At 44.5% G+C, this 15,094-nt stretch overlaps 2 protein-coding genes across 9 annotated transcripts in view; one reads left to right on the top strand and one right to left on the bottom strand.

The window, feature by feature from the left end:
• The window catches only part of LOC139573376 (C-Jun-amino-terminal kinase-interacting protein 4-like), a 48,069-nt gene extending 41,076 nt beyond the window's left edge, over positions 1-6,993 (top strand). For 6 of the 8 annotated variants that reach the window (XM_071396778.1, XM_071396792.1, XM_071396801.1 and 3 more), the window contains 7 exons: positions 337-485; positions 975-1,146; positions 1,846-1,959; positions 2,533-2,577; positions 3,697-3,873; positions 4,032-4,175; positions 4,353-6,993. In XM_071396778.1, coding sequence (XP_071252879.1) covers positions 337-485; positions 975-1,146; positions 1,846-1,959; positions 2,533-2,577; positions 3,697-3,873; positions 4,032-4,175; positions 4,353-4,471 — 920 coding nt within the window. In that variant the 3' untranslated portion in view covers positions 4,472-6,993. The remainder of the gene's footprint in view (positions 1-336; positions 486-974; positions 1,147-1,845; positions 1,960-2,532; positions 2,578-3,696; positions 3,874-4,031; positions 4,176-4,352) is intronic. The other 2 variants (XM_071396810.1, XM_071396768.1) reach the window with 1 other exon arrangement.
• A 7,253-nt stretch (positions 6,994-14,246) lies between these two features.
• Positions 14,247-14,720, bottom strand: LOC139559342 (uncharacterized). The gene has a single exon (XM_071375311.1). The coding sequence runs from the start codon at positions 14,718-14,720 to the stop codon at positions 14,247-14,249; it is 474 nt and encodes a 157-aa protein (XP_071231412.1).
• Between the last annotated feature and the right edge of the window lie 374 nt (positions 14,721-15,094).

Here is a 15,094-nt window from a genome sequence, read left to right as displayed (position 1 = left end):
GCGTTTTTGTAATGAATCTTCTAGCTGGCCCAGCCACAAAGTAATACAATATTAATTTAAACCTAACAATAACCGTAACCACACTGCTAACCCTAATGCCTAACCCTAACCTTAAATTAAGACCCAAAAGCAAATGTGTGTTTATATGCATTTTTACAATATAGACAATTGTGACTTTGCAGCTGGCCTATCTAGCGGAAATCACTCAGTTCTGCCTCCAGGACCAGACTGTAATAAACGTCAACCTGCTATTGTGATGCTCCCTGGAGTAAAACGGCTTGGCAGCCATTTTGTGTCACAAGCATATCGTTTCTCTGTGTGTTTCTCCCTATGCAGATGGACAGTGGGATCTGACCAACTACCACCTACTAGACCTGGGCCGGCCGCACCACTCTATCCGCTGTATGACAGTGGTGCATGACAAGGTGTGGTGTGGCTACAGGAACAAGATCTACGTCATCCAACCCAAGGCCATGAGGATAGAGGTACATCATCTGACATGGTTTATACTGTAAACCTTCTGATGGTAGAAGGGGGAACAGTGTAAAGGGATTTGTGTTTCGGAAAAGTGCTAGATAAATGTGAATCCTTATGACTTTCCCCACAGCCGTTAGAAGTCTTTTCCAAAATTCCCAAAAGGAAGTTTCACACTATAATCTCCCTTTTGGTTTGAAGATGTTTTGTTGTTCTAATTGTTGTAGTTCTACTTTTAAGTCTTTCATCCATGAAATTGATAAAGCCCCTTTGGTGACTTATTCCACGTAGGTTCCAATAACTCCAGCCCACTTTGACCTTTGAGATCAGTGTCTTATGTTTCTTGTGATCTAACATTTGTTTATTCTCTCAAATGTACAACCTCAATCAAATAGAATATACACTGTATATCGGCCCATGATGTCTGTGCAATATCTAATAGTGATATAGTGTGGTTTAACATGGTTATAATGCTAACTTATCTATTTCCTCCTGTGTAGAAGTTGTTTGACGCCCACCCCCGGAAGGAGAGTCAGGTGCGTCAGCTGGCCTGGGTGGGAGATGGGATCTGGGTATCCATCCGCCTGGACTCCACCCTCAGACTGTTCCACGCCCACTCCTACCAGCACCTCCAGGACGTCGACATAGAGCCCTACGTCTCCAAGATGCTGGGTACTGTACATTGACTCACTGTTCAAATCAATACAACTTTATTGGCATGAAGTATTGACATTGACAAAGCAGAGGAGTTTTAGGATGATAGATGAAAAATAACTTTGTTTCAATAGAATGCATGGGGAATACGTGAATGATTGTGCTTAGGGCTGTTGTGGTTACCGTATTACCACCACACCGGCGTCATGTGTCATGACCTCAGTCAAATTCCACATGACCGTTGATTCACAGTAATCTTCTCTTATGCACTCTGGACATGCGTTGGTACAGTAGTACCCAACTCGCTAACGACCGTCAGGTCGCTAATGGCCCGGTACTCAGGGCTCTATTGTCCCTCTAACCACTCTGACATCAATGCAAATGCAATCGAAAATCACATCAAACACATCATCAAAACAGTACCATGCTTACATTTTGTTGTCTTGCCCGTTCACCCTCTGAATGGCACACATACACAATCCACGTCTCAATTGTCTCAAGGCTTAAAAATCCTTCTTTCAACTGTCTCTTCCACTTCATCTGATTGAAGTGGATTTAACATCAATAATGGGTCATAGATTTCACCTGGATTCACATGGTCAGTCTGTCATGGGAAGTGTTGTGTACACTCAGTGTACGTTACCCTGTTACACTGTCAATTTAGCATGAGTTTAAGCAGTGTTATGACCCTGTCCTCTCTTCTCCCCTCTTCTCTAGGTACGGGTAAACTGGGCTTCTCCTTCGTCAGGATCACAGCCCTCATGATATCCTGTAGCCGTCTGTGGGTCGGAACAGGAAATGGTGTCATCATCTCCATCCCGCTGTCAGAAGGTAAGTCCATACGAGCTACATCTCAGTCATCTAAGATGGCCTCCTCTCCTCACCTTCCCTCATTCATTGTTCCTTGCCCCTTGAAAATGTTCACGTCCCTCAAAGACTAAGTTTTATAACAACACAACGATCATCAAAAATGTTTCAAGCCCCTGTAGTTGTTGGGTGGTGAAAAGGTGTATCTACTTTAACTTGGCCCATTCATTCACGCAGGTTGACGTTTATTGAGCGATTTCCACTTGATGGGCCAGCTGCAAAGTCAAAATTGGCTGTATTGTAAAAAGTAATGAAAACAGAAAATAGCTTTTTGGTCTTAATTTAAGATTAGGCATAAGGTTAGCAGTGTGGTTACAGGGTTTAATGTCTGTGGCTGTGCCAGCTAGTGGCTATCCTGCTGAGCTGCCTCAGTACATGAGTCATCCCAATAAATACCAAACTGCTTCATTAACACTCATACAGTCAATGAAACAGCTCCAATTAGCTGTCTGTAAATGAGAGAGTGGGTATTCATAGACTCTATACTCCTCCGCTGCCCCATATATCCCTCCTCCTCTCCTCCCTCTTTCACTGAAGCTATAGGTCCTCCTCAGCATGGAGTCTTACTGAGGGGCCTCAGGGGTGAGTCTCCATCACACTTAACCAAACTTCTCTCTTTCTTTACTACTCTCTCCCTCTGTCCCTCTATCCCTCCTTCTCTTTCCTGCTGTCTTGCCCTTTCTATCTCTAGTGCTTCTATTCCTAGTCAGTTCCATATAGCTGCATCTTCTCCTCTTTTCCTCTCTACCCTTCTCTCTCTCTATCCTCCTCTCCGTGTATTTGGGCCTGGTTTGTGCTCTTTGGTCAGTTCTGGTCTCTCCCTGAATGTTGTTTCTGATCCTAGTAGTGGGTCTCTGGTCTCTCCCTGAATGTTGTTTCTGATCCTAGTAGTGGGTCTCTGGTCTCTCCCTGAATGTTGTTTCTGATCCTAGTAGTGGGTCTCTGGTCTCTCCCTGAATGTTGTTTCTGATCCTAGTAGTGGGTCTCTGGTCTCTCCCTGAATGTTGTTTCTGATCCTAGTAGTGGGTCTCTGGTCTCTCCCTGAATGTTGTTTCTGATCCTAGTAGTGGGTCTCTGGTCTCTCCTTAAGTTAGTTTTCTGCTTCTCTCTATGCAGCTAGACAAACAGAGAGACCCAACTGACTGCTTCATTGTCTGTGCAGGGCAATCAGTCAGGGCAATGTCTTTTAGTTTTAACTTGTCTGCATTGTTTCTAAATGTTTCACTCCATTCATTTCATAATGACTCCTTCCTTTCCAAGTGTAGCATGTTTACAGCGTGACCTTGGCTTTGGATCTACTGTATGTGTTTTCAGGATGGCCTTGCTGTTCTTAGGCACAGGCCTTAGCCGTGGTATATTGGCCCTATACCACAAACACCCAAGGTGCCTTTTTGCTATTATAAACTGGTTACCATCGTAATTAGAGCAGTACAATTTTTTTTTTGTCATACTCGTGGTATACGATCTGATATACCATGGCTGTCAGTCAATCAGCATTCAGGGCTCGAACATCCAGTTTATAATGGAGGCTTTGCAGTGTGCCGCTTGCTATGGATGGATAACAAGCTAAATCGATTCACTTCGCAAAACATTACAGTTAAGAAATTCTTCATTTAAGGCCAGGAGTTTTTCCTGACATCATTACTCTATAGGTTTTGTTTTTAACTCTATAGTTGTCTTGTTGTTGTTGTGACGTTGTAGCCAACAAGACAGCGGGTGCAGTGCCAAATCGCCCTGGCGGTGCCGTACGGGTGTTCAGTGAGGAGGGCACGGAGAGCACTTTGCCAGGCAGCTTCGTGCCCTACTGTTCCATGGCACAGGCACAGCTGTGTTTCCACGGACACAGAGACGCAGTCAAGTTCTTTGCAGCAGTCCCAGGTAAGCAGCAAGGGGTAATGATCATTAGGGTGTGCAACGAGAAACATTTTGCAACAGAAAATTAAAATGATTGTGCGCAGGCAGTCCCTACCTGTTTCATTCAGTTTTCTTCCTGAACTTGACCGAGAAAGTACTCAATACTTAACTTCCTGTTCCAGGTCAGGTGATCCCGTCCCCCGGACCCGGAGGGGATTCTGGGTCGGATGACCCCGCCTCTGAGTCATCTGACATGGCGACCTCTGAACCTGCCAAAACCTTCCTGGTCATGAGTGGAGGAGAAGGCTACATCGACTTCAGAATGGGTGAGTAGAGTGTGTGTGTGTGTGTGTGTGTGTGTGTGTGTGTGTGTGTGTGTGTGTGTGTGTGTGTGTGTGTGTGTGTGTGTGTGTGTGTGTGTGTGTGTGTGTGTGTGTGTGTGTGTGTGTGTGTGTGTGTGTGTGTGTGGGTATGACGTTATATGACGTATCACTCCTCAACAGGTGATGATGTAGGAGAGGTGGATGGCAGCCTATCGGAGCCCACCATGAAGCAGGCCACCCCCGCCAAACCAGAACGCAGCCACATCATCGTCTGGCAAGTCACTTCTTGCCAGGAGTGAGCCGATCACAGACTGCCACATCACTACTCGGTCGCACAACCCCCCCGCATGCCCCTCCCTTAGGTTTTAAGTTGTTATTATTGATATTATTATTACTACTGTGGATGACTACATTGTTGCTAAGGATTCTTTTAGTGTCTGTTTTAAATGTATCCATAAATTTGGGGCCCTAATGTTTGCCAGGCAAGGTTAAAGGGAAGTAGTGAAGTCAACTCCTGATAAGTGCACATGGGATAGATAAGTACACTCTTTTTAAGTGCAGTGCACTTCACCGGGCCCTTTTCAAACCGTTGTTTTCACTTGCTCCAGATATCTGCAGCACATTCTAGAAGTCGATGCGGTATAAATGCAGCTCAGTGTTTTAAAGTAACTGTCCAGTGACCGGTATATGCCCACACCATTCTGTTGTTGGGGTAAGCCCACACCATTCCATAGAATAGCAGCTTTCTTTTTACATATTAACATTTTTAAAACTAGGAAAACTATGTCACTCATATTGTCATTAATTATAGGTCATATTTCATTGAAATCTGGAAACACTGGACAGTTACTATAAAGGGACAGGCTTATATTATGCCAGGTTATTACATATGTACTGTACCACCATGTGTAGGTGCTACGTACTTCCCATAGTTCAATAAGGGTCAAATAACGTCATTTTCCTGTGAGGCAAACTTCTTATATGATATTTACTGCACATACAATAATGGCACAGGATGAACAAATAGTTAAAATAACAGTACAGTCAACAAAGATGAGGAACTGCATTATATTGATTTAAGATGACATTACATAAGGGAACATCAGTATTGTATGTTTAGAAACAGAAGACAAAAGGGAATGGTTAAGTGGTTTTGCACTGAATTGATGACATCTTATTTTGTAAAGTTACGATATGGGACTGTATGTGTGTGGGTTCAATGTCGCCTTTACCGTGTCGAGCATTTTAGATCGTAACCTTTGAACAAAACAGATTTATTTTTGCTACCTTTGTGGTGTTGGTAATGTGAGCAATGTTTGAGCACCTATGTGTGTAGAAAGGACTGTGAGATGTAATGTAGGGCCCTGTTCCAATACTTTAAAAAGCCTTTCTTATTTCCTCACTTTCTTGAAGTAATCGGGGAGAAAAGATCAATTTTGAAGTACTGTAACGGTGCTGAAGTTAGTATCAGCCTGCATGGGGAAGTCTTGTACTGTATCTCCGTCCAAATGTCTGCTTGCTCTGCCATTTTGGAGCCAAACTCTCTGTTCCGCCATTTTGGGGAAATGTGCTCCTGCTGCAATTTAGGGTCTTCCCTCATGCTAGAGCTCCCTGGCACTTTGAAACATAATGTAGGCCGCTTGAAGTAGAACACCCGTCCGTGGTAATGTGCACTTATACTAAACATGTGCTAACTATTTTAGGGGAAAAGGGTGTAACGGACTATTTATTTCTGTCAAGGTGTACCCAGTTACCAAAGGACAAAAAAATTAAGTATGAAAAGAATATTAAATGTCATTCGTATCTAACATTATCCATTTGCATCTTCTCTGGGGGTTTTAAGTAAAGTCATAATAGCAATGATTTGATGATGAATATATATTTTTTAAGGTTTCATCTCTGAAAAATTGTATATTTCACAGGGAATTTATTAATGAACGTAAGTGTTTACGTTGCACCTTAAAAATCATTGTCCACACAGAACTAAGTTTGCTTTGTGTTTAATTTGTTTTTGTGTTTTTACAAATGCATTCAAATAACTTTTTTTACTTTTGATTTTGTGCTCTTTGTACTTGTTGTCTGTGAGACACTTCTATAAATGAATCTGTATTTTGATGGTGTCTGTAACCTGAAAGCAGAAAAACCAATAGACAAGTGTTTAATTTTTATATATTTGAAGAAAAGAAACTGGGTTGGGATTGGTTAGGCCTCGGCCTATTTATTTTCCAATTCAGAAGAAATCACGTCCATATCGTGTTGTAGCCATTCCAGTATTTATTTTTCTTATTGAGCCTCGGTGGTTCAGAATGTAACTTTCTACATGGAAAACATAATAGGAGAATATTCAAACTGATCAGTGATAATGGTGCCATAAAATGAAACCGTGGCCAATAGAAAATGGAAAATACACAAGGATCAAAGCTAAACAGTAACGTCTGTGGACTGATCAGGAGAACTACACATTCATGGTACTAAGCTATGCATGTTTTTTTTAAAGAACACTGCTATGTATTGGTTGGTTCAAATCCCTGTTAACTGCCACCGTTTTGGGTGGGTGGATGTCTGCATGTGTGTGTGGCTTGCATTTGAGTGTGTGTGTGTGTGTGTGTGTGTGTGTGTGTGTGTGTGTGTGCGTGTGTGTGTGTGTGTGTGCATATGTGTATCTCCAGTACCCCAGAGGATGGTCTGTAGTATGTACCAGGCCTTTCTCTGGGCCCCTAAAGCCGTATGGCCATAACTGTGGTTTCTCCTGGTAAATGTTTGCTAAAACAGCATCATAGCCTTATTTTTAACAATCTATTAAACTCAATTTCATGGGGAATTCATGACTATTGATTCAGCTGATTGATTGATTGATTGATTGTTTTATTGACATTTATAAGTCAAGTTAACATAGCAGTTGTGCATCAATGCATTCCACAGGTGACAGCCAGGAAGCGGCATAACATCACACAGAAATACTACATCTCTGATTCAGAGGGGTTGGGTTAAATGGGGAAGACACATTTCAGTTGAAGGCATTCAGTTGTACAATTGACGAGGTATCCCCCTTTCCCTTAATATATTATGAATTATAATGTGACCTTAAACCTAGTGATAACCTGTTTCAAATGCAGAAGTTACATGTCAAAACAATACATTCTCACTTTTATCTCAATGAGACAAATGTGTTGTAGAAAGTGGAGTAAAAATGGATAGATGAGTGGCACAAATCCATTAGCAGCATTCAATGTGGCATTTGCATTTTTAAGAGCTTAGAGCCATGCATGTCCCATTTTCTACCAGTAGGGGGCAACATTATTCTGCACACAGTCAAGGGCTACAGCACGTTAAACTACTTCCATGAAATTGTATTGTGATGTAATTTTCCCCCTCCTCCCACTCCCTGCTCCACCCAACTCCTCTCATAAGCCATGCAGGGGCTGTGCCCAGTCTATCCTACGGACATATGTACACGCATGCTGACGTGCTTGGGTGTCTGATGTCACGCATAACCAGAGAGGGGATTCTGAGTCTGTTATGTAGCCTAGCGAGCTACTGCTACTGTTGCCATTCGTTCAGCCTCAGAGGGATGATGGTAATCTGTTAGAAAAACACCTCTGACGTTCAATACCCTGGCCTGCATCGTTTTAATGCTGTTTATGAAGAGAGAGACAGTTATGGTACACAGTCAGAACACCTCTGGCATGCCAGCTATAGCTAGTGTTTATGTAGATACATCTGTGTTTTTGTGTTCCACCCCCTCACCTCTTTCCCTCCCTCTCCTTCCTCTCCTTCTCCTGCCTGTAGGTCCAACTGCTCTCCAGGTGATGACTCCACAGCAGCAGCAGGGTAACGGTATACTTGGTTATCAGGTGGATCTCACGGTTCGTCTCCCACACACGTTACACAGAGGGAGATGGGGTAGTTGAGAGAGAAAAAGAGACTGTTCCGGTGGGACATGCAGAGATACAGAGTTAGAGAAAGAGATCCTGTGTACTAGGTAGTATGGTGCTCTGTGGTAGGCTGTTGTTACAGCAGTCAAGAGGTAGACTAGCCCAGTCTATCCTCCCCAATCTCCCAGACTAGACCAGTCTATCCTACCCTATCTCCCAGACTAGCCCAGTCTATCCTACACTATCGCCCAGTACATGGAGTTAGACTCGGCTACAGTATTAGATTACCAGACCAGCTGTTCTCTCTATGTTTCCATTTCTCTCTATCTCTCTCTTCCTGTCTGTCTAGTGGTCTCAGACAGAGGCTAGGGTGGGATGAGGCTCTGGTGCCTGTGCCTTTCTCTAGTCCACCCATCCATCCAATCTGTCTGTCTAACCCTGCCTCGAAACCAGCATAACTCTGTCTCTCACCCTGACTGAGCCCTAAGGATGAGGGAGTCAGATGAGGGTGGGAGGGGTGAAAAGTGAGAGACAAGGGAGAAGAGAGATGGTGATGACATGTAGTGAAAGAAGAGGGACTTGGCCCTGCTGCCAGAGAGGGAAGTGTCACAAGGCAAATGGCCAGGTCAGCGAGAGAGAGACGGTGGGAGAGGGGGAGGAGAGAGGGTAGATGAGAAAATGAGAGGGGGGAGAGGGAATAGGAGAATAGATTGGGTGAGGTGAAGATTTTAAAGGAGATAGGAAAGGGGAGAGGCTGGGCAGATGACAGGAAGGAGAAGAGGAGAGAGATAGAGTGAAATTCCTGTGTATGTACAGCAGCCAGTGTGTGCGAGCATGCCTACGTAATTCTGTGTGAGCACATGCACAAAATGTCTCCCCACAAACTGTTCAGCCACAGCTATTGTTGTTAATGTGTGTAAAGATGCCCACGTGTCCCGGCAGACATTTAATACTGTGTCTACTCCACAGAGCCTGACCAGACACAAAACACACACATACAACCATGTATTGAACTCTGCCCCCATAGAGGAATTCATTGAAACCCATGTCCAGTTCAGTCCAGCAGTGACTGATTCCCTCTCTTCAATTACTGATCCTCACTCTCTGTGTTTCTGTGTACAGGATGTTCAGGTGCAGGGAGGGGCTGACCGTTAACAGGGACAGGAGGACAACAGGACCATAAAAATCACCCTCTCACCTATTCCGCAGTGGGGATGTGTGCGTGCGTACGCACGCTCGTGTGTGCACTCACGTGTTTATGTTGTGCGTGTGTGTTTACCTCCTCCAGTGCTGTGTGATTTAAAGCCCCTGAATGAGGAGTGTGTGCCCTTGTCCGCCCGTGGAAGCGTGCAGTATTTCAGTCACGGCTGCAGTAAGCATTTTCCTAGCCAGCGCAGCACAGTACAGCACATTACAGCACTGTCAGGAGGCACACACAACGCACACAAATAAACAGAAAACACAGGACTGGGCGGCGCTTGGACATGATTGACAGCTCCATATTGACCAATAAAAGGTCACGAGAGTAGGTAAACAATGATTGACATCTCTGTATCGACCAATGAGAAGTTGTGAGGGCATATAAACAATGCTAGGGGAGTGTGGCTGTGTCTGGGGACCCTGTGTGAGTTATTTGTAGAGTGTGACGGAAGCGCTGAGGGGTTGAGAGGGGGACGGTATTCAACGTAACACCATGTGCTCCGTGAGTGAGGGAGGTCATGTCTATATGGGTGCAGTGGAGAGAGACTGGTTCCTTCTATATTTATGCTGGGTTTAATGCACAGTCCTGTCAGTCCTATCTATCTGTCTAGGTGTATGCATTGGGGTTGTTGTTCTGTGGCCCACTTTTTCATGTTTTCTGAGCAAGAGAACATGGAACTGTGTTTCTCTCTCTCTTTCAATTTAAAGGCTTTATTAGCATGGGAAACGTATGTTTACATTGCCAAAGCAAGTGAAATAGATAAACAAAAGTGAAATAAACAATAAAACATTAACCGTAAACATTACACTTACAAAAGAATAAAGACATTTCAAATGTCATATTATGTATATATACTGTGTTGTAATGATGTGGAAATAGTTAAAGTACGAAAGGGAAAATAAATCAACATAAATATAGGTTGTATCTCTCTTTCTCCGTCTCTCTATCTCTCTCTCTTACTCCTTCTCTCTCCATCTCTCTTTCTCTCTCAATCTATCTCTCTCCCTCCCCCTCTCTCAATCTCTCTCTCTATCGCTCTCTCTCTCCATCTCTCCCGCTCTCTGTCACTCTCTCTATCTCTCTCTCTTATTCCCTCCCTCTGTCTCTCTCTCCATCTCTCTCTCCTCAACTCTCTGTCTCAGATCATTCCCTCTATCTTTTTATCCTATCTCTAAGCAGTGTTTCTCATGTGCCCTAGGGAGTGAGATAGCTAGGAGAGTATGAGGAGGTGAGTGAAGCTGAAGACAGGACTAGGGGGTTATACATTAGAGAGTGGGTGAATGAAGAAGTGAATAGGTGAGTTAGTGAGAGAGTGGTTTAGTGAATATGTGAATGAGGGAGTAAGTGTTGTTGAATAGGTGATGAGCGCCAGAGTGTAGGAGACCTGCGTGTTTGGGGGTAAAAGGGATGTGAGGGCGTTGGATTGTGAGTATGTGAGAGTGAGTTGCTCACATGAAAAAAGACTACAGTTTACTATAGAATACTAAACTGTAGTATACTATAGGATACTATACTACACACGGTAGTATCCCTCAATCATGGGTAATACTTACTATAGCATGTTGTAGTATACTGGAGAATACTACAGTAAAAACTACAGTATTACAGTGCATTCAGAAAGTATTCAGACCCCTTAAATTTCAGCCTTATTATAAAATAGATTAAATTCAAAATTTTCCTCATCAATCTACACACAATAACCCATAAAGTGAAAACAGGTTTTAAGATTTGTTTGCAAAAAACAGAAATACCTTATTTACGTAAATATTCCGACCCTTTGCTATGAGACTCGAAATTGAGCTCAGGTGCATCCTGTTTCCATTGATCATCCTTGAGATGTTTCTACACTTGATTGGAGTCCACCTGTGGTAAATTCAATTGATTGGACATGATTTGGAAAGGCACCTGTCTATCTACAGTGGCTTGCGAAAGTATTCACCCCCTTGGCATCTTTCCTAATTTGTTGCCTTACAACCTGGAATTAAAATAGATGGGGGGTTTGTATCATTTGATTTACACAACATGCCTACGACTTTGAAGATGCAACATATTTCTTATTGTGAAACAATCAAGATATAAAACAAAAAAACAGAACTTGAGCATGCATAACTATTCACCACCCCAAAGTCAATACTTTGTAGTGCCGCCCTTAGCAGCAATTACAGCTGCAAGTCTCTTGGGGTATGTCTCTATAAGCTTGGCACATCTAGCCAATGGGATTTTTGCACATTCTTCAAGGCAAAACTGCTCCAGCTCCTTCAAGTTGGATGGGTTCCGCTGGTGTACAGGTATTTTTAAGTCATACCACAGATTCTCAACTGGATTGAGGTCTGGGCTTTGACTAGACCATTCTAAGACATTTAAATGTTTCCCCTTAAGCCACTCGAGTGTTGCTTCAGCAGTATGCTTAGGGTCATTGTCCTGCTGGAAGGTGAACCTCCGTCCCAGTCTCAAATCTCTTGATGACTGAAACAGGTTTCCCTCAAGAATTTCCCTGTATTTAGCTCCATCCATCATTCCTTCAATTCTGACCAGTTTCCCAGTCCCTGCCAATGAAAAACATACCCAGAGCATGATGTTGCCACCACGCTTCACTGTGGGGATGTGTTCTCGGGGTGATGAGAAGGAAACCTGTTTCAGTCTTCAAGAGATGATGAAATTATGTTTATGAAGAAACAGATCATTTGTGCATAGGCATACCTGGTCACGGACATAAAGGCCACTCGGGTCTTCATTGAAGAAGTAGGGTAAGAGCAGGATCACTGCAGGTGTACGGTGTTTCCTCCAACACATTGGTGTGGCTGGCTTCCGGGTTAAGTGTGCATTGTGTCAAGAAGCAGTGCGGCTTGGCGGGGTCGTGTTTCGGAGGACGCACGGCTCTCGACCTTCACCTCTCCCTAGTCCGTACAGGTGTTGCAGCAATGGGATAAGACAATTAGATATGACGAAAAGGGGGTAAATTTATTCCCCCCAAAAATTGTGAATGGGTATAATGTGTATGAATAAAATGTATATATAGTATAGTCATTTTGAAATTACTAAATCGGGTAATTTTGTATACATTTATTTAAAATTGCATCGGGGCGCTTCTGGGGTGATTCTGGTAAGATGTCAGAAAAGTCGTCTGAATTCCGGTAGACGGAAACGGCCTGATGTACTTGGGCCGATTCTGGGCAGTCATTCATTTTGAGGACGTCCTCTAGGGTGTGGATGTTCTCCCCATCAAAGGCCATTGCGGGCCGATTCAATCAGTTTCAGCCCCCCGGAAGAGCGCTGCTTCTGGGCCAATTCCTCATTGTTAGCTGGGGTGTGTGTACAGTATGTCAGTAAGTACCTTTGTGCATGTGGGTCTGATTCTGTGTCCTTGTGTGTGTGTGTGTGTGTGCGTTCGTAACTATGTGCATGCATGCGTGTCTTAATGTGTGTGTCTGAGTGTTGGGACGTGAGTGAGTGACATCAGCACCTAGTGGAGCGTGACGGTAGCTGGGGGCAGCAGGAGAACATGGGTAATATAACACTCCTTCTCTCCTTTATAGATCTCCCTTAGCCCCTTAGCCCCTTAGCCCCGGCTACTGTTACACAGATGACAAACACACACTGCCTGCTGTTCTCACTCTCTCGCTTAACTCTTTCCCTTATGTCTGTACTTCTCTGTCTGTCTCTATATCTCTATCTCTGTTTCTCTCTCTCTTCTTCTCCCCCTCGTCTCATTTGACGTACCACACATTCCCTCTGCTCTGGTGTGCGTCATGTCCAGTAAACACTCACCCAACGTCACCTGTCCCTCAGAGACCTGACAAACTGCTGGGCAGTGGGTGAGAGGAGAGGAGGGGGGTGGACAGTTGTTTTCAACTTATCTCTCATTCCTTTTGCTCCCGCCTTTCTCAATTCACCCTTTACCCTTTTCTCAGTTCTACCCTATGGTTCTTCTTCTCTACCCTGTTTTCCCCACAACCCTTCATTTCTCTGCTCTGCTCTCCTCTCCCCAACCCTTCCTTTCTACCTCTCTCCTGTCCCCAACCTGCCTACCTCTTTCAATTTCTCCCTCCTTTGTCCCATTCCCTCTCCCCCACCTCTCTCCCACTGGACCTAAAGCTCCCCTGACCTTTCCCCAGCACCATTGCCTGCCCACCATCGCCCCCTCACTCTGATCACACTGACGACCCTTGAAGCCTCAGCCAGGGGGAAATACTGACTCTGTTACATCACATTCTCCATTACTCTGCCAAGCTGTAGAGCATTATGTGTATCTTTGTGTATGTCTGTGTGTTGGTTCTTTGTGTGTTTCCTCGTGTGCATCTCACCCCCTTTGTTTTGTCTGTCATCACCCTTTGATGAGGAGGTGACATCAAAGCTTCCTCCTGTTCCTTTCAGCACCTTCTCAGACGTGTGTGAGTATACGTAAACGGCACAACCAACAGCTGGAGAGTAAAAAAAATTTTTTTTTGCCCAATTGTTTACACACTGAAACTGGCCCACGAGGCACAATGACCCACACTTTTAACTCATTTAGCAAAACCAGACACCAGATCTACATTACTACTGGCCCATGTTTTGCTTTACACTCAGATTGCAATTCTATAACAAACATTTGGCAAAACACAACACACAATTCTCAATCTTTGGCACAACCTTCACAACTAGGTTATTGAAAACCCTGCCATCTTCCATAACATCAGAGGGGGCTTATCAACCACAGCCCCCATCCTTAAGAAACACCATCTCCGGATGAAGCAAATCGAGTTCCATTTGAAAGGAATTCCCAGAGTGAAGGATAAACGGTGTGCAAGTAAGCAATGTAGTAGTACTACACTATTGAGACATTAGAGACTCATTGATGATGCCAGTGAACTTTACTATACAGCAATTACAGTATTTACTGTCATTTCAGAGAATCATGGAGTTGGATGCAAGTCCCATCCCCCAGGAACTCATATTCATAGATGAGGCTGGATTCAATTTAGCAAAGACGAGGAGGAGAGGAGGGAAGATCATTGGTCAACGCGCCATTATTGAGGTACTGTACCTGGCCAGCACGGGGGAAATGTCACCATCTGAGCAGCTATGAGCCTCAATGGGGTTCTCCACTGCCATGCCACCCTTGGACCATACAACAATGGGGTTCTCAACTGCCATGCCACCCTTGGACCATACAACAATGGGGTTCTCCACTGCCATGCCACCCTTGGACCATACAACAATGGGGTTCTCCACTGCCATGCCACCCTTGGACCATACAACAATGGGGTTCTCCACTGCCATGCCACCCTTGGACCATACAACAATGGGGTTCTCCACTGCCATGCCACCCTTGGACCATACAACAATGGGGTTCTCCACTGCCATGCCACCCTTGGACCATACAACAATGGGGTTCTCCACTGCCATGCCACCCTTGGACCATACAACAATGGGGTTCTCCACTGCCATGCCACCCTTGGACCATACAACAATGGGGTTCTCCACTGCCATGCCACCCTTGGACCATACAACAATGCCCATCTCTTTCATTTACTGAACACCTTTTCAGCCAGAGCAGAGCGGGTCAGGTGATCCTGAGCAGCAAATGTATGTTCTAAATTGGGACAACGTTTCCATCGGGCTGCTCAGATCCGCAACTGGTTCCATGACCATCCCAGGTTTACAGTTCTCCATCTCCCACCATATTCCCCATATCTCACCCCACTGAGGAGTTGTTTTCAGCATGGCGGTGGAAGGTGTATGATCGCAAACCCCATGAACGTATGGCCTTTCTCCAGGCAATTGAGGAGGCCTGTGGTGCCATTCCAGCAGAGTCCTGTCAGGGGTGGATGTGTCATGCCAGAAGATATTTCCCCCGCTGTCTG

The sequence above is a fragment of the Salvelinus alpinus genome, chromosome 1 (genome assembly GCF_045679555.1).
Source record: "Salvelinus alpinus chromosome 1, SLU_Salpinus.1, whole genome shotgun sequence".
Classification (NCBI taxonomy): Eukaryota; Metazoa; Chordata; class Actinopteri; order Salmoniformes; family Salmonidae; genus Salvelinus; species Salvelinus alpinus.
Note: the sequence above shows the minus strand (reverse complement) of the source record. Positions and strands in the feature narration are given on the sequence as shown.